The sequence below is a fragment of the Alexandromys fortis genome, unplaced genomic scaffold (genome assembly GCF_014885135.2).
Source record: "Alexandromys fortis isolate MF-2015 unplaced genomic scaffold, M_Fortis_MF-2015_v1.1 scaffold_88, whole genome shotgun sequence".
Lineage (NCBI taxonomy): Eukaryota > Metazoa > Chordata > Mammalia > Rodentia > Cricetidae > Alexandromys > Alexandromys fortis.
In genome coordinates this window covers 455324-483084 of record NW_026067961.1, presented here as the reverse complement: position 1 = coordinate 483084, position 27761 = coordinate 455324, and the positions used below count along the sequence as shown (strand labels likewise).

General features: G+C 52.6%; 1 protein-coding gene across 2 annotated transcripts; it reads left to right on the top strand.

The window, feature by feature from the left end:
• The first annotated feature begins 106 nt into the window (after positions 1–106).
• Positions 107–27761, top strand: Mmel1 (membrane metalloendopeptidase like 1). 2 transcript variants are annotated; one of them, XM_050153317.1, is made up of 24 exons: positions 107–463; positions 2764–2923; positions 14664–14732; positions 15347–15406; positions 16243–16404; positions 16627–16707; positions 17957–18052; positions 18584–18702; positions 19196–19261; positions 20344–20541; positions 20617–20706; positions 22004–22140; positions 22485–22578; positions 23039–23167; positions 23635–23733; positions 24065–24148; positions 24441–24544; positions 24759–24817; positions 25194–25313; positions 25825–25958; positions 26076–26141; positions 26627–26722; positions 26988–27064; positions 27157–27761. In XM_050153317.1, exons 2-24 carry the CDS (start codon positions 2773–2775, stop codon positions 27254–27256), a joined length of 2391 nt encoding a protein of 796 aa, XP_050009274.1. In that variant the 5' UTR covers positions 107–463; positions 2764–2772; the 3' UTR covers positions 27257–27761. The 2 variants fall into 2 exon arrangements, with proteins under 2 accessions (XP_050009274.1, XP_050009272.1); XM_050153315.1 differs by lacking the exon at positions 14664–14732.

Here is a 27761-nt window from a genome sequence, read left to right as displayed (position 1 = left end):
TCCAGAACCACCCCTCACCCCACCCAGAGACTACAGGAAAGAAGCCCAGAGGAGGGGCCACACATATCAGCCTGAATCAGAAACCCAACCAACACCTCAGTTCAAAGGAGCAATGTGTTTCCTACCCAGAAGTCCCTAGGTCCCTTTGGGCTAGTCAAGAGACAGAAATGAGAGGTAGATAAGGCTTGGGGGATCAGAATACCCACTTATGCTAGAAAGCACGTCTGCCCCTCCCCCACACCCAAGCTCATGGAACGCCTGAGGATGTCACATCTCCAGGGAACTCACGCCATCACAAAGGTGAGCCAGAAGCCAGCTCCGTCTGACCTCACAGCCATATCGGCCTGACCGCTGCTCTACTCCACCGAGAGCCCACCTTGGCCAGCTCACCCCAGCTCTGAGACACCCTAACACAGCCCTTAAGGACCTGCCCAGTGGTGGCTGCGGCTCCTGAGATCACTCGGTAAGGTCCGTGGAGAGGATCCTGCCCTGCTGCCTCACTGGGTGGTATCTTATTTTGTTTCGTTGTTTTGGTTTGGGGGGATGTTTAAATTTTGTTTTGTTTGAAACAGTTTCACTCTATAACCCAGGCTGCCCTTGAGTTCACAGCAATCCTCCTGTCTCAGCCTCCCAAATGCACCATCACGCTAGACATGTAAGCCTTGTCATGGGACCCTCTGATAACCCAGGCATTTCATTCGATGGCACCGAGCATTTCAGTATTTCATCACCTACACCTAGTTGGTTAGCCCCTTTGATCCCCTTCCTACCTGAAAAGCCCCTGTCCCTTTATCGTGACAACCCAGAGCGTCTCCTAGAAGATCTCCAGGGAGATGAAAACCCACTTCAGGGCCTGGCCACACTGACTCCTTTCCCTCTTGCCCAGCACAGACATGCCCCGCCTGTCCCGGGTCACCTGACTGCGTTTGTATTGTGTGTGCCTTGTTAGCTGGAAGTGGGTTTCAGGACAGAGTGGTGTGAGCCCGTAGAATGCAGAGGAGAACTAGCCAATGCGTTCGGAGTCGGAACAGGTTACTGGAACTAGAGCTGCAAAGGCCAGGCCCAGGAACCGGCTTGTCTGCAGGGTGACAGACTCTCTTTCACGAGTCACCTTTTCAACTGTTGCTATGGATACCCTACAGAAGCCACAGGAGCTCCAACCCTGGGGGTCTGGCAGTCTCATAAGGATGACTTGAATAAGAACATTTGGGGTTGTAAAACTGTATGTTAACGCAGAACAGGAACAAGCTGAGGTTGCTCAGTTGAACTTGAAAGCCAGATCGGGGAAGACCCTTGAAGATACAGCCTTCTCTATTCTCTCCTTAGTTAGGGATCTGGGAGGTGGGCACCCTGAAAAAGTGGCTTGGGGAATAGACAAGGGGGGGCGGTTGAGGTGGCAGGCCCACAGTGTCCTGAAATGACAATAGGAACTGATGCTCCAAGGGAGGTTAGAGGCGACATCTTCTGACTTCCCCACTAAGAGGATGGAAAGGGGACACACCCTCAGTAGGTCTGGCTGCAGCTCAAGCAGATGGCAGCCTGGAGCCAACTGGGGGCAGTAGGAAGGGGCCAAGGTCAGACTCCTGCAGAACTAAAGGCCTAGGAACAGAAGTCTCCAACAACATGGGAATGGGACTGGCTGGAGGAAAGCAGAGGCTCTGTGGGCGTGCAAATGGTCAGGCAGCCATGGTCTGAGCATCCAGAGGAAGTATCAGAAGTGCTGGGTTCACGGATAGTTAACTGACCGCCAAAAAGCAGGGAGTGAGGCCCAGGGTCCAGCCTACTCTCCACCGTATCGAAACCAGCCATGCCAAGCTTGTGAGAATTGCCTCAGAGCACATAAGCCCCCTTCCCAAGCTGGGCCATTTGGAAGATGACATAGAGACAGGGGTGTCTGAGATCCCCAATGAATGGGCCCGGAACTGAGGCAGGATGACCAGGGCACTCACCACTCCAGGAACCTGGTCACTAACCTGCACCTGTCCTGCAGCCAGCCCCTCCCAGCCACCTGTTCTGGTCACAGCAGCAACCTGCCACCCATATTGTGTGTCCTCCACTTCTGTCCACCTTAGGGGGGCTCAGAAGAACATCTTCCCCATAGTGAGGAGCTGAAGGGATGACCAGATCTGCTCACAGCCCCAGGGATGATAGGGAGGAACTTCCAGACACCGATCTCCTCTTGCTCTCCTTGGTTCCCACATGCGTTCTCGCCCTTCCTAACCCCACCAACCCCCGAAACTCCTGGATTCCAACAAGAACTGTGGAAGGAGAGGCAAGGAGCTCGGGGCCTGAGCCATCTTCCCAACAACATCCCTGATCCAGCTTCCAGGCCCAGAAATCCAGGAAGCCCTGGGCATAGGCAACCCAAGAAGGCTCCACTGCCAGTAGAGATATCTAGGTGGAGCTTCCTGGGTCCTGCATGCAGACCCCAGGCCGGGAGCAGAACAGCTCCAGGACTAGTTAGTCCCTGTTGTGTTTGATGATAGAACAAGAGAAACTGACTTTGAAAAGCAATGGCCATCGTGACCCATTGGCCAGGTCTCATTTCTACACAGGGGTTACCTGGGCACTCAGAGACCCCTACCCCTAGCATAAGAACCCCTGGTAAGACCAGGGCACGCAGGGCACAGCTTGCAGCTTTGAGAGCAGAGACCAGGACACGGCATCCCCAAAGCACCAGCTTCACTGTGGTCAAGGCACTCAAGCTCCAGCTGCCTCTCCTGGCCCTGGCCTGGGGTGCTCAGCTGTGTGCTTTTCCCCCAGAACCGGCTGATGGGGAAGTCGGAGAGCCCAGTGGGGATGGTGGAGAGAGCAGACCGGTCTGGGAAGAAGAGGCGCTCAGGTTTCCTGGAGGGGGGGCTGCTGCTGCTACTGCTGCTGCTGCTGGGAACCCTAGTGGCCCTGGGTGTCCTCTACAGCAGAGGTGAGTAAGGACACCCTGCCCTCTTACCTTCCCCCTACCCACCCCCGCCCAGGGCTTTGCCTGAGAGACGCCAGCCTTGCAGAGTGAGGCAGAGGGCTCTGCCAGAACCCCCTGCCCGCTCCCAGGGCCATGGTGCTGACTCCAGAGATGCCACGGAAGGGACACTGACCTGCACGGACCCAGCGACCCCATCCAGATAGCTCTGTCCTGGCTTGCTGGCGCGGCAGCTGCTGCAGGCTCTGCCTCCGCCCCCTCTGCCACAGCAGGACTCTAGGATGCTGCAGACGGCAGACAGGTCCCCCGCCCCACCGGGCCAGCCCCCTTCTAGTCCGCAGCACAGCCTGGCAGAGAGGCTGCTGCAGTTCCCAGGTGGCCCAGCAGCAGGAGCCCAAGCCCCTGAGCGAAGGGGTCCCTCCAGCTGTCTCACCTGGTGCCAGTCAGGATGACCTGGTGGCTTCTGAAACAGGCTCTTGCTTATTGCAAGTTTGAAGGAAGGGGCTAGCCTGAGGACCCATGAAAGTGGAGGGGTGGCTAGGGCTGCCCTTTGGATAGACCTCGGGTGTCCCAGGAACTGCTTTAGCACACTGACCTCTCCCTAAAGGACCACATGTAGGCCCAGGGTGCTTCCTTTGGAGGGGGCACCTAGACACCCAGCAGCTCTGTAACTTCCAAGCCCTTCATCCCTTTTGAGCCAGGAGCAGGGGGATAAACACACAGGAGGAAGGAAGGTCCACCTTCTCCACTCCGCCATGTCTGTAAGTGATGCGCTCACCTTGGTCTGGCTCTAACTCCAGGGCACCAGACCTGAATGTCCCCTCAGGGGACTCCTGATGAGGGGCAGCTGGGAATGCAAGTGGGTTCCGCCCTACCCAGGGCTGCCTTCAAGGGCCCATGTAGAGTGTGGCTCCCGCCCAGTGGCTGCTGTGGTCTCTGCCTGTTTGGTTTTCCTGCAAGGGTTGACAGGTACAGCCAACTTCAAGGTCAGGAGTGACAGAGCCCCTGTGCCCAGTGGAGCTCAGGGCCCCAGGGCCCTTTGTTTGAGGAGCACTGATCTCAAAACACCTGATTTTGAACCCTCCAGAGAACAGGTCTGATGACCCCACAGCCAGCAGTGAGGTCAAGGGTGGGAGTCCTCTCTCTTGCCCTGTCTGTTGTCCTATCTCTCTTCTCCCCACCTGGTTCTCCCTTTGCCCTTCAAGCAGTATGACTTCTGGGACACCCAGGGTCTCCTTGCCTCTACCAGGGCCCCACAGTTTCTGCTTCCTCCTCCTCCAGGGTTCCTGGGCTGCTGGAATGATCTCACATCTAACCTGGGCTTCAGTCCAGGACTTCAGTCAGGACTGGGCAGATAAGGAGTTTTGTATTAGCCATTTTCAAACATTTTCTTGTTTCTGTCTGGAGGATTTTTATTATTATTATTTCCAATCTGTGAGCTACTGTTTACTCTTTAATGTCAATATCCACATGAGCGTTACCATCTTAACTTTTACTGACCTCTGGGTCAGTTGCACAATTGTCAGAAACTCAGCTGGAGGTGGTCTGGTGGGATTTCTCATGATTGCCTGAGGTTAGCCTTCTTGGGAATGTTTCTGCTGTTGTGATAAAATATACCCTGAAAAGAGCAACGTAAGAGATAAAGTGTTTGGGGATGTCACAACAGCAGGACTCAAAGCCATCAGACGAGAGCAATGACCGCTGTGTTCAACTCATTGTCTTCATTCTAGACAGTCCCGGGATACCTACCTAGGGAACGTCCCACCCACAGTGGGCAGCTCTTCTACAGCTCAGTCAGTCAGATGGTTCCCCTCCCACATGCTCCCAGGTGGTTCTGAATCCTATCAAGTTGGTAATGCTGACCATCACACTAGCCCTAGGCCAAGTAAGGCTTGGCCAGTTGTCCTACAGGAAAACTGTCAAATCGGCCAGAGGCGCTTGAGGGCTGTGCCCGCCCCTGCCTGCTGAGTGACAGTGTCCATAGGTGCCTGTGAGTTCAAAGAAAGCCCCTGTGATAGTTGCTTCCTTCGTTCTCTTGATCTTTCAGATAGCTATTAAATGTGTGTGTGTGTATGTGTGTGCGTGTGTGTGTGTGTGTGTGTGAAATTCTTGCACTAGAGACTTGTCAGATTCCTGAAGTGATATCAAGGATTAATTTCTCTCACCAATTTAAAATTAGCCCATGACCATAAATTTAGCCATAAGGGGTTGGAGGTGGCTCAGCGGTTAAGAGCGTTGGCTACTCTTCCAAAAGACCCAGGTTTAATTCCAAGTACTCAAGTGGCAGCTCACAACTGTCTTAACTCCAGTTCTAGGGGATCTGACACCCTCTTCGGGCCTCCACAGGCACCAGGAGCACAAATGATGCGCACACACACACAAGACAAAACACACATACACATAAAATAAAATCTCAAAAAAAGAGAGGACTCTACGATGTTTTCCTCAACCACTTCATCAAAACAGCCACAAAGTACAAACTTAGCTTCATAAATTTATGCAGTTCTATAATATATGTATATTATTTATTTACTTTGTGTGTGTGAGTGCTGTCCCTGCTGTTTTATATTTAGTTATGCATACAGAATCAGCCCACTACAAGTCATTACACAATGATCTTATCTTAATGCTTTTAATCCTAGATTCTGTTCTTTTTTAAAAAACAAAATCTTTTTGCTTGGGGCTGGAGAGGTGGCTCCGTGGTTAAGAGCACCGGCTGTTCTTCCAGAGGACCTGAGTTCAATTCCCAGCACCCACACAGCAGCTAATAACTATCTGTAACTCTAGTTCCAGGAGATCTGTCACCCTTTTCCGGCTTCCATGGGCATCAGGCACACACATGGTGCACAGGCAGACGTGTAAGCAAAAACACACAGACACATAAAAATAAAACAGTAAAAACCAGATAGTTGTTTTTTACAGTCTGCCCATCACATTTTATTTGTGCGGTGGGGGCAGGTGGTGACTTGCATGAGAAGGCAGAGGACAGTTTGTAGGGTCAGTTTCCTTTCCACTGCACGGGGCTGGAGCATCAAAAGTGAGTGCTTCCACTCTCTGCTCGGGAAGCGAGCGTCCCGTGCACAGCTCAGCTGTTTCTCCTGCAGCCCTGATGACTAGGTTTCAAGTTTGCCTTTCACTGGGAGGATTTTCCTTATCTGCATTCCCTGTCAGCACTAGACTGTGTCTTTTGTGCACAATGTTTGTTTGTATTTCTGATGCGTTTTCATCTTTGTTCAAACTGAGCCGTTTTTCCCTCAATTTGCTTGAATTTTTTATATCTTTTTGATAGTTACTCGTGTTCTTTCTTTTAATTAGTTGCTCAGTTAAAATTATAAATACACCTTTTTTCCTGGAAATCCATTTTATCTTGTGTGCACATGGTGGGGATGTGTGGCGTGGTTGCGGAGGTCAATTGATTCTTTGATCCCGTATTTGGATGGGTTCCAGGGATCAAACTGAGGTCTCTAGGCTTTCTCAGCAAGGGTCTTTATTCTTGAGCCATCTGGCTGGCCCTGAAAGTCAAATATTTCATCAGTGGCTCGGTGTCGTGCCCTCGTCCATGCTCACCCAGAATTCTCTCCACCAGCAACCAAATTCATTGTTCAGGTTGGCTAACCATGGCCCCTGCCTGGCTTTGTAAATAAGCTTTTATTGGCGTGCGGCCTTGCCCACTTGTGCACGCCTAGACTCCCTTCCTGGCCAAGCAGCAAAGCTGAGGAGGTGAGACAGAACCTGCCAGGAGCATGCTGCCAGCCTGGACTGTGTCCTTGGAGTCCACAGCTCATCTTTGGGCTCCTCTACCTGTTAGTCAGCGAGGACATGAGGGCCCGAGGTGGTGTGCACACCAGTTCTCAGCTATACAGCCAGGGATTCCAGCTCCTGTCTCAGCTGTGTGACTTCAGACAGCTTCCGTGACATCTCTGGGCCTCAGTTTCCCGACCTGCAAAGCAGAAATGATAGGAGTGTACGCTCACAAGAGGGCTTGAAGACTTGACACAACAGGAATGCTTAGGAAAATGCCCGTCGCATTGCTCATTACCAGATGTAGTAACAAGATGCCAGTCTTGCCTCTGACGCCGTCGGTCTTGTCTTTACATCCTGTACAAAGGCGGATTCGCTTGTGAGACACCAAGCCCCCACCTCTCGATAGAGAGGTCTCCATAGCTTTTGCTTAAATCCACGCGCGTCATTTATATATTCTATGGTGTATTTTAAAATCCTTATCATTTGTTTTTAATTATGTATACATGGAATATGTGAGTTCATGTGTATGTGAGCGCAAGTTCTCTTGGGGGCAGAAGAAGGGGTCAGCTCTGGGAACTGGAGTTGCAAGTGACTGTGAGCATTCATGTGGGTGCTGGGAACCAGACTCAGTCCCTCTGCCAGAGCCATCTCTCCAGCCCCCAGTCTTTATGAACTATGAAAACTAATGAGTTACATTTTCTTTCCTAGCTATTGTCTGTATTTCATTGTTCATAACTCTACTGACGGTTCCTTTTTCTGTCTAGTGATTGTTATGCAAGACCTGTCTTTACTGTTTCAAAAAACCTCTGTGCTTTTGTGTGCTCTGTGTATGGCAGGGAAGGAGAGAGAGAGAGAGACGGGATCTCATGTAGCCCAGGCGGGCCTCCAACCCTGAACTTCTGATCTTTCTGTCCCTACCTCACAAGCGCTAGATTGCAGGAGTACTCCTCAACACCTGTATTGATTTAAGATAGTTTAAGATAGTGTTTGCGGATTAATGAGAAGATGTAACAGGCAACCTGAACACCAGGTTAGTCCTGCAGTGTTACGGATTTGAAATGCCCGGCATGGGAGCATGTGTTTGAACACTTGGTGTCCACCTGGTGGCACTGTTGGAAAGGTTATGGAACCTGGCTCCACTTTTCCTCTGCTTTTCCTGTGGGCTGATGAAACGTGATCCAGCTGCTTCCTGCCTGGCAGGGCAGCCACACACCAGCCTCACACTCCTGCTGCCCCGCCTGGTGATCTCTTTCTCTCCAGAGCTGCTCTTTGCCAGTGTATTTTGCCACAGCAGCAGGAAAATAGTCAATAAGATCACCTTAGATGTCAGCCCATTCGAGGTACAGCTCTGGCTTTTAAAATAATTTTCCTGGCCTTGCTCATCTTTTCTGCAGAATAAAATTTCAGAAGTAAGCAGCTGTACATTTTACACAAATAAGCGGCCTCCTCAGACTGAAGTCAGACACGAGTCCTCTGACAGCTTCCTGTCAGCTTTCCCGGGCTGTGGCTCGAGATAAATGGCTTTAAAGGATGAAATGTTATTTTGGGTACGGTTTCAGAGGTCTCAGGCCCAGATAACCTGGTTCCATTACTTGAAAGCTCCATTCCCAGTATGATTAATAAAACCCCGCCACTAATATGATTGATAAAGACCCCTCCCCTAGGGTTTTTCTAGCAGAAGCAGACACAGAAGCAGACAAGGGCACTCCGTGGCAAGCCGGCCACTCTGGGGCCCTCAGTCTTTCCTGCCGTCCTCCCCACATCCTGCAGAGCCAAACTGTTCCCCTGGCCCATGAGGGTGAAAGTTTATCTTTCCCAGTCAGCAGTTCCATGGCTGGGCCTTTGTCTTTCTTGGCCTCGCTTGGCCACCACTGGAAGCTGCTCTGTCTCTCTGGAGCAGGCTCTCTAAAGTCTTGAGGTCTTCCTTCATCAGCCCTGCCAGCGACTGGGAAATCGTGGGAAAGCGTGGATGCTCTCGGAAGTCCTCCCAACCAACAGGAGCACGCCCACACGGGGCGGTCACTGGTTTAGAAGTGACTGACTTCTTGCTCATTGTTTGAACATCTCTCCCGGACCTGTGTGTCCCGCCTCTCCCCAAAACTGTCCCAAGTTCTCTGAAATGTCATTTTCCTCATCTTGTGGCTGAGTCTTGGGTTGGGTCCAAAAAGAGTGGTTCTTTTTTTTTAAATAGGTTATCTGGCTCTTGTTGTGGTTTCTGGGAAGGAAATGGCATTCCGTTGTGGATTTTGGGGTCAAAAATAGAGCTTCTCTCATAAATCCCAGGTACATATTTAACTTAACATAAGGCTAAGGAGGGGCTGGAGAGATGACTGACCTCTGGCTTCCACACGCGTGTGCATAGATGCATCCCCACATATGAACATGCAAACAATAGGCACATGAATAAATGAAATAAAATTCTGGTTGCTTATAGACTCGCTTTTCTCAGTCTGTTCTTTCTGGTGCTTTTTGTCTGTGCCTGACTTGGCCTGGAGCTCCTTGCTAAGTTCCACAGAGCATCGTTGTAGCTCACCAAGTCTCTCTTCCGCTGCCTTGAAGCCATCCATTCTGGGTTGGCGATTGTTTGTAAACTCCAGCAGCTGCGTGTTTTCCCTTTTAAAATGTTTATCATTGTATTTATTATTAGTGTGTATGCAGGTGAGAGAGAGAGAGAGAGACAGAGAGACAGAGAGAGACACACAGAGAGAGACAGAGAGAGAGACACAGAGAGAGAGAGAGAGACAGAGAGAGAGAGAGAGGCATATGTGAATGCAGTTGCATGCATGCCACCCAGCATGAGAACAACTCGCAGGAGTGGCTTATTTCCACCGCAGGTCGTCGGGTTTGCACAAGCACTTTACCCCACTGAACCACCTCACTGTCCCATATGGTTTTGTTTCTAGCATTTACAGCTGATTCTTTTTCGAATTGATTTTTAACTGCTCCTTGTCTGTTTTCAATTATTTCATCTCTTTTAAGTATTTCCAAAGTATATTATGCTCTGTGTCACTTAGATACCTCTAAAACCTATACCAACACCCAGTCCCCCCAAAACAACAATTGCCCAACCTCTGTCCCTGGCTGAGGTCAGGTTGCGCATGTCTGTGTCGGGGTGACCTCATCCAGGTACAGAGACCTAGCTAGTCATGTTCCCCTCCACGTGAAAGCACAGAGGCTCTTGGAGCACTGTTGTGCTCTTGTGCTTAGAACTGGAGCACGCCACACCCACCTCGTTTTGTCCGCCAAAGCAGGCCACGTAGCACCTCTGCCCATATCTGAACTCCTCGGGGCTCTGCCCTTTGCTCTTCCTGATGTATGGACAACTTCTTTTCACAAACACAAATTCACATCCACGTGGGCTTTGTCCTTGGCCTTCTGTGTGATGTAAGTGAAGAGAGTTTCCCTCTGAGAACGTGTGTTTATTTCCATTGGGTGTCTTGAGACACTTCCATTTGGGACGACTTCATGTTGACTCTCAGGGCGAGTTTCCTTGGCCACGCCACACTCATCCCCCATCTGCCTCTCCACCCACTTCAGTAGGTTACTCAACCTCAAGGAACATGAGTTTTCTCCATCGTTGTAGCTCTCTCTCTCTCTCTCTCTCTCTCTCTCTCTCTCTCTCTCGTGTATATGTGTGATATGTGTGTGTGTGTGTGTGTGGAATCCAGAGATCAATGTGCGGTGACTTCTATCATGCTCCATTTTGTTGTTTAAGGATTTATTATGTGTTTTTTTTAGCTCTTTACACGCATGTATGTTTGTGTAGGGGCATGTGCACACAAGTGCAGTTTCCCTCTAGGCTGAGAAGAGGGAGCCAGAGACCCCAGAGCAGGATCCTCGGCAAGAGTGGTCCATGCTTTAGCCACTGAGCCATCTCTGCAGTTTCTTGAGACAGGGTCTCTCACTGAACCTGGAGGTCACTGATTAACTAGGCTGGCTAGGTAGAAGGAACTGCACCCACCAAACCCAACTCCTTCTGCAAGTGCTGAGGCTCTAAACTCAGTCCCTCACGTGTCGGCAATCACTTTACCGACTGGTTGGTCTTCCCAGACCTTCTGTAGTTGTTTCCCTAAGAGAGAAACTGAGGAGAAGGGAAACACAGGTTATTTAAATTAAAGTCTTAGGGACGAGAGAGATGGTTCAGTGGTTAAGAGAACAGGCTGCTCTTCTGGGAGACCCAGGCTCATAATCACAACATCCAAATAGCATCTCACAGCCAGCTGTGACTTCAGACCCAGGAGATCCAACACTCTCTTCTGGTCTCTGTGGGCATGCTCATAGTGTACAGACACACATACAAAGACACCCATATATACAAAAACTTGATTAGAAGTCAAGGAATTTTAAATTTCTTTAAACAAAATTTTAGGAAAATAAACTTTCAGAGGGATTGTGAAGACTATTTTTTGTGTATTTGTGTGGCAGGCATGTGTGCACATATATGTTTGCATATGTGTAGGCACACATATGTGTGCAGGTGTTGGGGGGCTAAAGGTGGACATTTGGGTGTTTCTTCAATCGTTCTAAACCTTATGTGTTGAGAAAGAGGTTCATTTAATCTTGCTGGCCAGCCTGCCTCAGAGACCCCATGTCTCCACCTAGAAAGCACCGGGAGTATAGGTGGGCCACCTACTTGTAACAGAGGCTGCTTGTTTCTTTCCCAGCTGCCCAGACCCAAAATAATCACACAGAAATTATATTAATTAAAACACTGTTTGGCTTATTATCTCATACTTCTCGCTAGCTAACTTTTACACCTTAAATTAACCCATTTCTATTATTTTGTATTTTGCCACAAGGCTCGTGATTTTCTGTAAGGTTCCCAAGGAGTCTGTCTCCTTTGGCCTTTGGTGTCTCCTCGACTCTGCCTTCATTTCTCCTCTACCTCTGCATGGAATTCCCACCTTGTTCTATTCTGTGCTGCCACGGGACCAAAGCAGCTTCTTTATTAACCAATGGTAATAAAACCTATTCACAGCAATCAGAGGCGACTTCCACATCACCTACTGGTCTTTACTTGGGTGCTGGAGAACTCCAGTTCTCACAATTGCTTGGCAAATGCTTGTCCGCCGGCCATTGCCCAACTCTCAAAGCTGTTTATTGGCCTTGGCACACCATAGACATCGCCTAAACAAACACCAGGGGATGTCCAGGGAATTTGATCTTCCTGGAATCCCATCCACTCAAGTAATTTGTTACCTGTGGCGTTAGCCCAGAGATTCTTGTGTTGTTTCCATCTCTTGAGGTCAGGTCTCACTATGTAGCCCAGGCCAGCCCTGAGCTTGCAATCTTTCTGTCTCTGTTTCCTGAACTCTTGAGACTACCATACTTGGCTCGCTCTAAGCTTGTCCCCTCTAAACTGTCCCCTCTATTGATTTACTTCCCTTGCCTTTGTGCTTTGGTTTGGTTTGAAGTCTTGCTGACTGGCATGTCCTGAAACTAACACTTCCTTTGTGGGGTTCAATGACCATCACATCTGGGACGTGGTTTCCTTGCTTTTTTTTTTTTTTTTTTTTTTTTGAGACAGGGTACTAGCCTTGAACTCTTGATCCTCCGTCCGTCTCCTGAGTGGTCCTGAGTATCCCCAACACTCTCGGTGACCTCACTTCTCTTCCAACATTTCCATCCTGCTCTTTTCTGTGGCTTCCACTTGCCCGGTGAAGCACAGGGCCTATCTGTAAGCTTCCCACCTCTCTTGATAGACTCTTTAGTTTAGTGACCACAGCCTTTGCACAGACTGACGTACTAACAGTGGGGTCACCCCAGAGTCCACTCCTTTTGATCATTTGGGGTTCCCTCTTGGTTTCTTTATTTGTCTTAGGGTTTGGGGTTTCCTTTTGTTTTTATTGTTTTATTTGTTTTTTAAATATTTATTTATTATGTATACAGTGTTCTGCCTGCATGTATGACTGCACACCAGAAGAGGGTGCCAGATCTCTTTACAGGTGGTCGCTCTGAGGAGACATCTCTCCAGACTTGTTTTTTTTGTGTGTTTTTTTTTTTTTTTTTTTTTTTTTTTTTTTTTTTTTTTTTTTTTTTTTTTTTTGGGAAGGGGTGGTTGCTGTTGTTTGCTTGTTTGTATGTGTTTGGTTTGTTTTGAGACAGGGTCCCAGGCTGGCCAGGAACTCATATGCACCTACCCCTGCCTCCCAACTGCTAGGATTAGAGGTGTATGCCACCACACCTAGCAATGATTTGGGTTTCATGTAGCTCAGGGGTCTGGCCTCAAACTCACTATATAACATTAAATTCCTAAATCTCCCGCCTCTACCTCCTAAATGCCATGCGTGGTTCATGTGGTGCTTGGTATGGAGCCCAGGGCTCTGTGCATTGCTAGGCAAGCACTCTACCAGCTGAGCCACATCCTGATTCCCAAGGTTCCTTCTTCATTGTCAACAATATTTAGCTGCTTCCCTGGGGGCTAGAAGTGGAAGGTTCTTCTCTGCTCTCCTTCTCTGTCAGTGGACATAACCTCAAACTCCTTGAAGGCTATGTGAGCAAGAATAGGTGGGAACATACACCCTCTGCATCAGGGACTCCCCGAGACCCTGATTCCCACAGCAGCCCACACGGGTGTACCCAACATTCTGTGGGTGGAAGCATACTTGGGATCGGCCTTGCAGCACGGCCTCCCTTCCTGAACTCTGGCCTGGTCACTTTTCTGTGGGAAGGAAAGGACTCATGTCTAGAATTCCGTTCTTTTTGTTTGTTTTTGTTTTGTTTTTCAAGACAAGGTTTCTCTGTGTAACTGCCCTGGCTGTCCTAGAACTCTCTCTGTTGACTAGGCTGACCTGCCTGCCTCTGCCTCCCGAGTGCTAGGATTAAAGTGTGTGCCGCCACCGCCGCCCGGCTAGAATCCCGTTCTTTTGTGCCTCTGTGTCCTTATCTTCCTTGAGACGTCCTAAGCTCACCTGTGGTGGCTTCAAAGGTGTGCTGAGCCAGCAGATTCACGGTCCTCCTGGTCACATGTCCTCTCGCTGGAGGTGTGGTGTGACTCCATGGGATCCAAGGTTCAGTGTCTCCCTTCAGACTCTGCTTCTGAGATGGGCACACCCCCACAGGGCAGCCAAAGCTCAGGGATCTTACCCCTTCCCTTGCAGAGCTGAGGAGTCAACTTTCTTGTCCCCGGATCTCAGGTTGCCCCTTGAAAGTTTTCCCTCAATGGCTCCTTCAGATTGGGGATGAAAGGATAGGACTCTTCAGGGATAGAACCCACACTGGCATCATAGCCACGTCGGGTCTGGCTTGTAGCACCCTCATGTGTAGAACAAATGGCCTTCTACACTGCCTAGTCCTAAGGAGTACCCATTGTTGGCACCTCCAGCACCGTCTGTGCTGACTGTGCCGGGAACCAAGCAGATACCCCCCCTAAACCCTCCTCCCCCACCGTCTGTGTATCTGACTATGGGGAGCCTCAACACCACACACCAGGCCTGAAGATGGCCCAGGCCTGACTTGCTTTCTCCCAAACTTCACTCCAGGTCCTGAAGGCTTCCATGCTAAGCAGCTTCCCTCCCCACGTGTATTGGAGAGACACGGACAAGGGGGGTAGCCTTAAACCTTCAGCAGGCAGTGAAAGTAGTTCTGGGGGAGGGGACGGTAAGGTTGCCATGATGGGGCTCCCTACAAAGGCCTGATCTCCCCAAATTAGCCTATGTATTCCTGCAATAAGAAAGCAAGAGCAGCCTTCTCTAAGTGCACTCCAGGAAGACAGGCAGAGCCTGAGTAGTTCCAGACGGACTAGAAGAGAGGAATAGCAAGATAAGGGACCTTTCCTTTCCCATTCAAGCCTAGCAGGACCTATGAGGAGAAGGAAGAGGATAGAGGAGAGGATGCCTAAGTTGCATAGTCCCCCTGTCTCAGTTCCCTGGTAGCCAGCCCTCACTGTGTGGTGAGCACTAGAGCCCACAGCACTGTACACAGACACCAGTGCCGACAACCAGATCCCAAAGGCTCCACCGGGGGGCTAATGGAGGAGGCTGAGCCCTGTGTTTCTCCCCAGGGAAGCAGCTGCCCCTCTTAACTAGCCGACTACGCTTCTCCCAGGAAGAGAAGACGATTGTAAAACGAGGTAGCCTTTGCCTTCCCTGCCAGGCAGCCCTGAGGAGGTGGGCTTGGCATCTGGGCCTGCCGCGGGTAGAGTAACGTAGATGGGCAGAGAGTCCAAGAGGGGACAGGGAAGAGAGGGACGCCAGTCTCCAGTGCCTGTTGTATGTAGAATGTTTGGGCACAGCTGGGTACCACCCAGGAGGCCAGCCTGGTGTCACCTTTGGGTGTACTGACTCCAGGGTAAGGAGAGGGTGGGAAAATGCAGTCCGTTAGAGCTGGTGGGACAGCAGGGTAGTTATGAGCAGCCTCAGCTCTGAGGGTGCTGGGTCCCAATAGGGGTCAACGGAAGCAGAGAATTTAAAAGGGGATCCCAGGTCACTGCTGTAAGGAAAAGTCACACTTGGGATCCAACTGGGGACCAGTGATGTGCTTCAGAGCTCTCCTGGAGGTGTCCATGGAGGGTGGGGGAGAATGGAGGCCCACCTTGTCTACCCTGCCATGTCCACCCCAGCTTGTGCTTCACCAAGTCCTCCCAGGCCTTGGTCCTCTCACCAAGGCCTGCAAGCTGTGCAGCCAAGCCTCTGTACCAGCTCATCCGATGCTCTGTACCTCACGTTCCTCCCTCTGCTCCTCCAGCCATCAGAGAGCCATCACAGCAGAATGACGTCTGTGTCACCCCAGGCTGCGTGATTGCAGGTGAGCCCCTCCCCTAGCTGCCTGGAGCCGAGCTGAGCAGCCCTGTGGGCTGGGGTCGGCTCCCACCTGCAGGCCTCCCATGCAAGAGCCCTCATCTATGTTTATAGAAAACAAAGTCAAATCAAAGGATATTTTTTATTTCAAATTTTCTACCAAGACTTTGTCTTAAAATTGGGTGCCACAGACTGCCCTCTGCAGGAGGGAAAACGAAGTTTTGTGGGGTGACGGTGGACCGGGTTGTTTTGTCTGAGTGAGTCCTGGAGCCCCACAGTGATGCTTCCTTTGAAATCTCCCGCTACAAAAGCCCCAGACCAGGCGGTTCCCAGGCAGAGTGAGCAGAGCCAGTGAGCCCATAGCTCAGGCCCCTGTCACCAACATGCTCTGGATCCTAGGATGGACACAGCTGCCCCTTGTGATAAAGAAAAACCTCAAGGCAATAGACGAGGTGGGGGATCTTTTTCTCCCCCATAGGAGAGGTCACTAGGACTGCATGGGGCAGAAGGGCTGTGGCAAGGAGGCCAGGAGGCAGGGCCGCCAGCAGGAGGGAGAAGACAGGGGTATTCAAGATCCTGTAGCTTATAAGTGGCTGCTGTAGTCCTTGAAGACACTTGGGTCATTCTTCCAATGTTACTAGCCTCCCTCTGACTCAGGGAGAGTGACTGACTTGCCCAAGGGCAAGTAAGCAGCTGCCACCAAGTTAATAGTTGATATTAAATCTCAGACAAACTGTCCCCAAAGGGAGGATACTGTCTCTCAGACTCTGAGATAATATCAAGATGTCCACATCTCAGGGTCTCCTCTCCCCGCTCCTCTCTCCACCCCCTCTGGATAAACAGCTGCCAGAATCCTCCAGAACATGGACAACTCACAGGAGCCCTGTGACAACTTCTACCAGTATGCCTGCGGAGGCTGGCTGCGGCGTCATGTGATTCCCGAGACCAACTCCCGCTACAGCGTCTTTGACATTCTCCGGGATGAGCTGGAGGTCATCCTTAAAGGTGAAGAGTAGCCACCACCTGGGGGCATAGAGGGCTCACTGAGCCTTGGGTCAGTCCCTGCCTGACAGCTAGGTATCAGAATCAGAGTTGGAGTGGCCTATGACTGTGCTGAGTCTTAGGGCAGCTTGATGATGCTAGCCTGGGGCTAGACAGTAGACATCAGTTGTCCTGGGGCCCCAGCAGCCACCTCCACCTCTGTGAAGCTTTCTCCTTTGCCCACAGGGGTGCTGGAGGACTCCTCTCTCAAGGACCGGCCAGCTGTGGAGAAGGCCAAGACACTGTACCGCTCCTGTATGAACGAAAGTGAGTCGAGCCACCTGTTAGGGCCCAGTTAGCTCTAACGATACACTACACACGGAAGTATCTCGGGGCAGGGGTAAACATCATGCAGGGTACATGAGAAGGAGCTGTGTGCTGTGCCTCACCTGGCCTAGCTCATTACCAGCTACCCTGGGTTTGGGGCTGTATAACCCTAGCCTGTAGTTACATTACCCGAAGGTACCACTCTGGCCGGCTGAGCTGCAAGTTGGCGCCACCTGTCTTCCCTGGACATCTCCTAAAGGTTTGGGGTTGATCCCTGTGTACCAACAAGGCTACTTAGTGGGACTGTGATTTTATGAGATTATCTCCGTTGAAACCTGTACTTGGGCATGGCCAGGGCTATCTTATCTCCACAAACCATGTGACCAATACCCACAAGTCACAGACAACTTCCTTTAGATTCTCACATTTACTGAATTTCTTGCCTCAAGGGTTGGGTGCCCAAGGCAGGATGGCAGCAATATGTGAACAGAACCCCGAGCCCCTTCCTCAGCTTCCAGCCCACCAACCACAGTAGCAGCCCAGCAGCTGCACAGAATCCTGCTCGCTTTGACCCAAGCAACCAGGACTTCATTTATAACTACCGGTTTCTCTAACTTTGTCCCTACTTCCAAATGAAGCCCAAGCAGAGAAAGCCAGAGAGACCACAATCCAAACCCATGGGAGGCCTCCTCTTTTCACAAACCCACGGCATCTTGAGTCCTCCATCAGACTCATCTGGTGCCTCCCTTACCACTGAACCACCGTCCTTTCCCTGTGGCCCCTCAGCCCTGTCACATGCCGGGACAGTGGACATCAGCCCCTTCTCGTTACCAGCTCTGGAGTCCTGCCCTGTCATCCGAAGGCCCGCCCTTGTACCTATGGTGACCTCTGGGTTACACCCTCTACACTTAGTCCTGCCTGAAGTTCTCCCAAGTACCCTGTCAGAGAAGCACCCCCTTAGAGGGAAGCCTCTCTGAGCTTCAGCCCATGCCATCGTGGGCACACGCAAGTCACATGGCCCCTGTGTTGTGACCCGACTCTTGCCCAAGCACATTCTGTGTCTGGGCCTCCCTCCTGGCCACCACTCTTCCCTAGGCTTGTCACCTGCTGCCAAGTCCCATCCTCTGTGTGCTTTATCAGCAAGCCCCGAGCTAAAGCTTAGCCGTGGAGCAGCAGGCATGTTCCCGGCGGGTGCTGTGGCACCTGAGCCACTGGAGTCTGCGTAAGCACCCACTCCTTCCCTCCTCAGGTGTGATAGAGAAAAGAGACTCTCAGCCTCTGCTGGACATCTTAGAAGTGGTAGGAGGCTGGCCTGTGGCCATGGACAAGTGGAGTGAGATGGTGGGTAAGTAGAGGCAAGTTTGCCGACTTCGGGGACAGGCTGCTCAACCCCACAGCTGCCCAGAGGTTGCCTGCTCTTAGGGAAGCCCCAAGAGGCTCATTCCTCCCAGAGATAACTTACAGCCCCCAAATCTGGCTTAGGCTCCACACTAGGGAGTCAGTGGGATCTGTGATGGGTGCTCACGATGGCTGGTCCCCTGAAGCGCTGTACCCGATCGTCCCTCCTATTATCCAAGACGCCAGACTTCATATCCCCGTTCAGCCCTCAGACTGTGGCCCACTTCTGACTCAGGGGCAGGGATGATGCCTGGAATAGGGCATCTCCCATTCACAGCCACTCTTTCCCTGTGGACCTTTGAAGAACAGACCCTAAGCCCCTTTGGGGAATCGTTCCTCAGTCCCCAAAGTCTCACAATGAATTCACTACCCAAGCCTGGCGGGGCTCACTATACTCCCAGAATGCTGTGCTCAGGATGTACAGTTCCCTGTCTGGAGAGGGGCTAGCTGGTCTCCAGCGTGGGTACTGACTCCTCAGGCCCCAAGTGGGAGCTGGAACGGCAGCTGGCTGTGCTGAACTCACAGTTCAACAGGCGCGTCCTCATTGACCTCTTCATCTGGAATGACGACCAGAACTCCAGCCGGCATGTTATCTATGTACGCAATACCCTCTGTGGGCAGGGTGGGGATCGGGTTCCCTGAGTCTAACTCTGGGCCTTGCAGGAGAGCAGGAGATAGACAGGGTGGTGGCTGGGGGGATCTGGGAGCCCGACGTTTGTGTCCTCTGTCCACAGGTGGCTCTGCAGTGTATACTGTGCTAAGTAGGGTTCATAGGGGCCTCGTGGCCCCTGCTGTGTTCTGAGAAGCTGGCCCCGTGCTTACCCTGCTTTTTTGGCCCCTAGCTGGAGGGTCCAAGAAGCACACAGATGCCACATTGGGAAGGCTGTGGTACAAATCCCTCCTGTGGGGACTTGAACCCCAAACAGCCCCTCTCTATCAAGGAGAGGCTTGGGTTCAGAAGCATCTGACTTCCACAGGGAGCCAGTGTTGTTACCAGACACAGTCTGGAGGCAGGGGATTGCTGCCCCCCTCAGCCAGGCTGCAGGGATTCCCCACCACCCGTGAGGAGTCACACACTCTGTGTTTCCAGATAGATCAGCCCACCTTGGGCATGCCATCCCGGGAGTACTATTTCAACGAAGGCAATAGTCACAAGGTAAGCAAGGAGCCTCGGGGCCCATGTCAGATGCAGTTCCCTGCACATATACTGTCCCCCCTCCCCCAGATATCGGCTCTCCTGCTTGTCCACTAGCCTTGTTCCCCACAACCAGCCTCTGGAAGCACTTGTGGGGCTGTGGACAGGCACTGAGCACTGGGGATACAAACATGGACACCCAGTGTTCACACTGCAGGCCCTGAGGTGAGTGAGTTCATCTGGTCAAGCAGTCTGTTCGGCTTGACCCATCCGTGCAGAGCCAGGCCCAGTGTCCTGAGCCTGCTCTGCGGTGAGAAGTCAGCTGTAGCCCAGGAAGGCCAGGGTAGCAGGAAGAGTTGGGATGGACAGAAAGAAGGCAGGGACAGCAAAGGCATCTGGCCAGGAACAGGGTAGGAATGACCCTCACAGCAGGGCTGGAAGTATTAGTGGGCACATGGGTGGATCGAGAAAGAAGGATGGTAGCAGGAGACAGGAAATCAGGACCCGGATCATCCCCAAAAGCTCACAGGTACGGCCCCCAGTCCCACCTAGCAGCTGGCAGAGCAAGGTCTCAGTGGATGGGGCAGTCTGAAGCCTCAGCTAGAGTGAGGAAAGCCCCTTCAAGAATAGACACAAGAAAGGATGTCCAACTGAATGGGACAAACATAACCCACCCCATGGCTGAATCACGGCTGGGGCAGTCCTACCTCACCCTGGCTCCAATGGCTAAAGAGTTACTGAGCACCTGTGGAGGCCAGCGTGGCACTGGGCAGCCCTGAAAAACTGTCCCCACCCTCAGAGGCCTGTGCACGGGTCTTTCAGAGCAATGGAGTTGGGACTAGAACTTGGTCCTGAGCTGTCTGGCATGGCCAGAGCCTTGTGACTCCACACCAAGTTCAGGGAGCAGACCCAGACTACAGAATACGGAGGCCGTCGTGCAGGCTTGTCCCTAGAGAGCGGGATGGAGAGGCAGTCACAGCGGGGTGTGGTATGGATGGTCTCCACGCTCTATTCCGGGCTGCCTGTGCCAGAACCTGTTGGGGAAGTTAGAGGGGCAGGTTTCTAGGGGCCACTCCACGTCACATACCACCCCCACCCCACAGAGTGCTCCATGGTGGCCAAGGTGGCCAAAGCCGCCCAGCTCCATCCATCGTCCTTTGGCCCAGGTGCGGGAAGCCTACCTGCAGTTCATGGTATCAGTGGCCACCATGCTGAGGAAAGATATGAACCTGCCCAATGACAACTCTCTGGTGGAGAAGGAAATGGCGCAGGTGCTGGCGCTGGAGGCACATCTGGCCAATGTGAGGCAGGGCCACGCTGGGAGGCTCGGGCTAGGTGCTGAGTGCCACGCAGTGTGACCCCTGGTCCCCACGCAGGCCACAGTCCCCCAGGAGGAAAGGCATGATGTCACCACCCTGTACCACAGGATGGACCTGGTCGAGCTGCAGGACAGGTTTGGTCTGAAGGTGAGACCCAGGCACCAACCAGGAAGTAGCATGGGCTCAGCCCCAACCCACCTGGATACTCATCCCCCTCCCCCGCCCGCAAAGCTACTCCGACATTAAAGGGACGGTAGGGCTGGCATCCAGGCAGATAATGCCTTTAAATGAGCACAGTGAAAACGTTCTAGGGGGACATCCATTGTTGCCCTGCCACAGGCCTCCTCTGTAGGTCAGGGTGCAGCTGCTACAAAAGTAGGTGACTGGGCCTGCGGCCTCTTCCTCCCGACTAGAACATATAAACACTGGAATCCATAGCTCTGCACAAGGATAAGACAGGCGAACCCCGAGAGAGCCCTGGTTCCAGCTTGTGTTCCACATGCTGCCAGGCCCCTAGATTTGAAGGTCAGGGCTGGAGAGACGGCTCAGCAACTAAGAACCTGCACTTTCAGAGGACCAGAGTTCAGTGCCCAGCACCCACAGCAGGCAGAAGCTCCAGGAATTCGGTGCCTCTCCTCTGGCTTCAGTGCGTACCACAGACACACCCACACCCACCCACACCACCACACACATCAGAAAAGTTCAAATAAATCTTTAATTAAGCAGTAAATGCAAGCCCGGCCTGGTGGCGCACGCCTTTAATCCCAGCACTCAGGAGGCAGATTCAGGCGGATCTCTGAGTTTGAGGACAGCCTGGCCTACAGAATGAGTTCCAGCACAGTCAGGGCTACACAGAGAAACCCTCTCTTGGAAAACACACACACACACACACACAAAGAGAGAGTGAGAGAGAGGGCATTGTCAGCTACATAAAGAAGTTCAAGGCCAGCCTGATTAGAGACTGTGTCTCAAGATTTTTTTTTTTTTCAAAATAGTTAAAGTACACCACTAATCTCAGCAGTGTGGCTGATTCGCTAAGAGCAAACATGACTACGGGGCTAGGAGACTCTAATGGTAGCACACGGCCCTTGCATGCATGAGGCTTATGTTAATTTTCACATAAATACTAAAAAGGTTGTACACAAAATAGATACCTACCCAGCTTACGTAACATATACGACCATCGTATTTTCTACTTTGATCACTTTTGCTAAATCATGTCTGCCCAGCAATCTCCCCAACTACACTTTGTTTTCAAATATTCTGCATAGGTTCTTAGCAATCTCATAGCCCCACAGGCTCTTGGGAAATGCCACTCTTTGTCTTGATTCTTAACAGCCCTTCCTCACCTGTTTCTCAAATGTTCTTCAGTGGAAGCTGAGTTTCTCAGATGCACAGAGGTCCACCCTCCCTCCTCTCTCCCCACCTCTCTCTCTCTCTACAGGGCTTTAACTGGACCCTCTTCATACAAAGTGTACTGTCCTCTGTCCAAATCGAACTGCTGCCGGATGAGGAGGTGGTGGTCTATGGCATCCCCTACCTGCAGAACCTTGAGTCTATCATTGACATCTACTCAGCACGGTGAGGCTGGGAAGGGGAACCTTGTGCTTGCCCCACAACACACACACACACACACACACGCACACACACGCGCTCACACACGCACACACACGCGCTCACACACACGCGCTCACACACACACACACACACAGTTCCTGCTTTCGGGTTAGGATACCACCAAGAACTTCTCAGGCGTGAGGGACACAGAGGTTCGATTCTGGTGCCTATGGTGCCTCACGCTGGCGACAGGAATCCTATCAAGCATGAGGGATAAACAAGCCAGTTCTTAAGAGGATCTTGAACTCTGCTTGGTGTGGCTAACACCTTCTGGCTCACCTGTCTCCTTACACCTCTGCTTCTTCCAGGACCATGCAGAACTACTTGATCTGGCGCCTGGTGCTGGATCGTATCAGCAGCCTGAGCCAGAGATTCAAAGAAGCGAGAGTGAGCTACCGCAAGGTGAGTGTGTCCTTCGCCCACTGAGCCGTGCGTGCACTCTCATCACCGGGGTCTGAGAAAAGGCTCCTGCCCAATAGAAGCCAACAAAGCAGAAGACAGGGCTGTCGAAAACCAAGTGTGACCAGAGGAGGGACCAGGCAGGGTAGGGAGTTGCTCAATAGAGGTCAGTTTGACTCTCAAGACACGAAGAGATGAGGAGAAGCTTTGGGTAGTGTCCAGGCAAACCACCAGGTCCAGGGGGTGAGGACAGGGTCTGAGTGGGACCCTAGCTTTTCCAGAGATCTTCTCATGTCCACAGTCAGCATCCGGTCTGAGTCATCCTCTGGGTACCCTGAAGCCTGTGGTGGGAGGATCTGCCTGCCTCACCTCACAAGCTCAGGGACCCACATATGACCGGGAAAAGTTAAACACTGGCACGTGGGATAGGATGCGTGAGTGACTGAATGAATAAACACGCCAGGCGCTGTATGGCACAACCGTGGAGGAGGTGCGCTGGCGGGAGTGTGTCAGCTACGTGAACAGTAACATGGAGAGCGCCGTGGGCTCCCTCTACATCAAGGAGGCCTTCTCCAAGGACAGCAAGGACATGGTGTGTAACCTGGACTGCAAAAGGGCACTGTCCGTGGCAGCTCTCAAGCTCACCCTGGGACAGCTTCCTGGCAAGGATACCAGCCCCATCACCACCACCCTACCCAGTGACTCCCATGTGTGGCAGAGGGGCATTAATCCCAGTGCCCACCAGAACAGAGGAAGGCCAAGAGAAGCCCTGCCCCCAGGTGTTCGTGACCATGAACTCCAGTCCTGGACCCTGTTAGGTCCCTGGGAAAGGCACAGATTGTATGTGTGGGTTCTGAGTGGGTTCCGGGCAAGCAAACCTCCAACCCACCTGTGAGGCTCCAATTCTGAGCCAGAATAGTTACCCCCTATCAATGCCACACCCCTCTAGGAAGTCAGGGACAGAGCAGCAGTGGTCTCATCCTAAAGGTGAGACCAAGCCTGGAGTTCTGGTCACGCCCCCTAAGCCAGCCCAGGACATGAGGATATACATTCCCCCAGGTCAAAGAGCTGATTGACAAGGTAAGATCCGTGTTTGTGGATACCCTGGATGAGCTGAACTGGATGGACGAGGAATCTAAGAGGAAGGCCCAGGAAAAGGTGGGTGAGCTACAACCTGTGTGAAGACCTGAGGGAAAGTTCCCGTGGTCAGGACCCCATGCTGGAGAAACAGCCCTGGTGGGAGGGAAGTGCCCGGGAAATCCCCAAGAAACGGGAGGCTCCGTGGTCTGGGGCTAGGATCTACCCAGGCTCCTCTAGCTCTGGTGACAAGCCACCGTCACTGGCCTCCCAAGCACCCACACAGAGCCCCACCGATGTGTCTGGTTCTGCAAGCTGATATCCCCTTACTGACACAGCAGGGAACAAAGCTAGCATGTAGGACGAGGGACCTCCCATGGTGGATGACCCAAGCTGCCCCTCCTCTGTGCAGGCCATGAACATCCGGGAACAGATCGGCTACCCTGACTATATCTTGGAAGAAAGCAATAGGCACCTGGATGAGGAATACTCCAACGTGTGTACCCTTGGGCACTCTGCCTGGCCCCACCCCCCGCCCTGAACCCCTGGAGAGCGGGTTCTCCATGCCAGGCATCCTTCTGTTCTTCCAGTTGCTCACTTAGACACACTTCTACACCCTAGAGGGACTCTAATCTCACTCTGCTAACAGGCAAACTGAGGCCCAGGGAAACTAAACTTTGCCCTCAGCTGAGGGTCTGGAGACCCGTCCCCAGCCTTCAGCCCTGCCTCTTACACTCCTGGGGACTCAGCCTGAGTCTCAGTCATGTCAAGCTCTGTTCTCCTCATAGCTGATATTCTCAGAGGACCTGTATTTCGAGAATGGGCTTCAGAACCTCAAGGCCAGTGCCCAGCGGAGCCTCAAGAAGCTTCGGGAAAAAGTGGACCACAACCTGTGAGTGGAATGACTAGGAGGCTTAGCCTGGCATGCAGGGGTGGCTACAGGAGTCCGGCCTGATGCCAGCTCAAGAGGACACTAGACCTAAGCCCTCCCCCTCCTCAGCTTTGGGGGTTCTTCAGGGCAGGATCTGGTCAGCCAGGGCAGAGGGGACCATAGGGAGGGTCCTAGCAGATGTGGACTCCAAATGACCAGTATATATTCACCACAGCTGGATCATCGGGGCTGCAGTGGTCAATGCCTTCTACTCCCCAAACAGAAACCAGATTGGTAAGCCCATCTCACCTCTCTAGTGCCAGAGGACAGTCCCTGCCCTTGCTTAGAAACTCCCAGTCTACCCTCAGAAAGGAGAGTGGGTTCAGTCTCTTTCACGTTGTCCCAAGGGTCACAGGTTGAAAGGAACACAGAGGAACCATCAGAGAACTTTTTTAAGAAGGCAGCGGTGGGCGGGAGGAAACTGGGCACGGATCACCAATCCAGCATTCCTGTTTCCGTCTCCGAGCTCAGTGTCCCTGTCTGCACACTGGGTGTCCCTGTCCTAACCTCCCTAGGCCACAGCATTAGATGGCAGGCCCAGTAGAGGTGCCCACCTACCTGAGCCTGGCACCGTCACTCACAGCTTCTCCTTGTCACCCTTCTGGGACAGTGTTTCCTGCCGGTATTCTCCAGCCACCCTTCTTCAGCAAGGACCAACCGCAGGCCTTGAACTTCGGGGGCATCGGGATGGTGATCGGGCATGAGATTACACATGGCTTTGACGACAATGGTAAAGGGGCATAGGGGAGCGCCCCAGTCACAGATACACCTGTAAGTCACACGTGCACACACGCGCACACACGCACACGCACGCACACACGAGATTACACACGGCTTTGACGACAATGGTAAAGGGGCATAGGGGAGTGCCCCAGTCACAGATACACCTGTAAGTCACACGCGCACACACACACACACACGCGTGTCTGTTAGGGCCTGACATCACCACCTGTGATGTCTGAGCTGGTTTTCCCATATGGCTCAGCCAGGGGTATCATATGAGGGTAGCCATGTGCCCCCCCTTACCTGGGTTTAGACCCCTGAATTTGAGACCCCTGGTCCTAATCAGGGGCAAGGATGGGAAGGATGGTGTGGAAGCTCTCCTGAGCAGCCCTCAACATGGTGCTGTGTGCTCAGAACCCCTGGAATCTAGCACTGGCCTGGCCTTTGGAGAGGGGTGCAGGAAGGCAGTGAGAGCGGGGCCTTGGGGGACAGTGTGTGCGTCCTCTGCTGCCACCCAGGTCGGAACTTCGACAAGAATGGCAACATGCTGGATTGGTGGAGTAACTTCTCAGCCCAGCACTTCCGCAAACAGTCGGAGTGCATGGTCTATCAGTACAGCAACTTTTCCTGGGAACTGGCCGGCAACCAGAACGTAAGCATGTCATCAGGACTGCAGCGGCCCTACACCTGCATGCACCCCAGCCAGCCCCGTGGGACAAGAGGAGGGCCAAGGCCAGGCTGCCCCCCTCATTCTGTCTCTTTCATGCAGGTGAATGGATTCAGCACCCTCGGGGAGAACATCGCCGACAATGGTGGGGTTCGTCAGGCGTACAAGGTGAGCCCTGGCGAAGCCCTCGGAGAGAGTTGAGGCGGTCGCAGCATGGCAGGGCAATGCCCAAATTAGGGCTGTGTCCTAAAAACACCCCAATTGGACTGGGGAAGAAGCAGAAATCTAAACCCCATGGTTGTAAACCTGATATCTCACCCGATGAGCAAGTGTAGGAGCCCTTTTTGTCTCCTAAAGAGTATTTAGTGCAGACACATGGCCATGGGCTTGAGCAGCCCACATCTCCAGCCTTGGGAATAGAGCACCGGGTACCAGGAGCCCAGATGGGTGGATTTCAGGTGGCAGCTATATGGCTAAGGGTCCCACAGAGTTCTGTCGGATCAGTCTTTTGAGGGTTGCAGAAGAATTATCTGGCCTATACACAGCAGCCCTAAGCTAAGGAGGCAGGGTTCCCATCCAGGGAAGGCCCTGGAACCAGATTATTCCGCATGGGGCTCTCCGAGAGCCCAGCTGGACCAATTTGGTACTCGCAGGCTTACCTACAGTGGCTGTCTGAAGGCGGCAAGGATCAGCAACTGCCGGGATTGAACCTGACCTATGCCCAGCTTTTCTTTGTCAACTATGCCCAGGTAACTTCTAGTCCTGCTCCTCACACCCACAGTTTTGAAGGGCCCACTCTAGGGTACATCCAAGAGCACCATGAGCTTGCCACACTCCAAAACCAGAGCCAGTAGGCTTGGCAGGCTTCCGAGAGAAAGACTGAAGCTGGGGACTGGGAGCCAGCTGGGGAGGAGGCAGCAGGTGCGGAAGGAAGGAAGGAATCTGTTGATCTCTCTAAGCAGAGCGCACTGCTCCAGCCCTCAGGCCGTAACCAAGCCATTCATGCCCCTCTAGGTGTGGTGCGGGTCCTACAGGCCTGAGTTTGCCATCCAATCCATCAAGACGGATGTCCACAGTCCTCTTAAGTACAGGCAAGTGTACAGTCCCCAAGCAAGCACGCATGCCTGCCCCTGCCCTGACCCCTTCCCTCATCTCAAACCTCCTTGGACTTGCTGGTCCACAGGGTACTGGGCTCACTACAGAACCTGGCCGCCTTCTCTGAGGCATTCCACTGCCCACGAGGCAGCCCCATGCACCCCAGGAAGCGGTGTCGCATCTGGTAGCCAAGGCTGAGCTACGCTCTAGCCCACGCCCACCCGCCACCTAGAGGCTTCGTGAAAGGTGCAGCTGGATGTGCAAGTCCTTGCCTGAAGGCCACTGGAGCCTCCAGCCAGTCCTCCGCACCAGCCTAGAGTGCAGCCGCCCGCCCACACCCGGGATGAGGGGTGCCTGGTCCTGCGCCCCTTCAGGCCAGTGAGGGTCATCAGTCCTGTAGGAGCTGTCCACTGTCTTCCGCCCTCTCCATAGTGCGTGGCTAAATGTCCTCAAGCTTCAGACTTGAGCTAAGTAAATGCTTCAAAGACTTTGTGTTGCTCATGTAAGGGTCAGGTGGGTGGTCAGGTGGAAGCGGCTGGGTAAGCTGTGGCCAGGGCGAGAATTACAATGGATGAGAAGAAAGGGCTCCTGACCAGCCTCCTAGTTTTCTGTGCTAGGAACCATGAAGAGACCAGGATGCCTCGAGAGGCCACCCTTTGGGTCTACAATTCGGTGAGTTGGGCTTCCAGGACT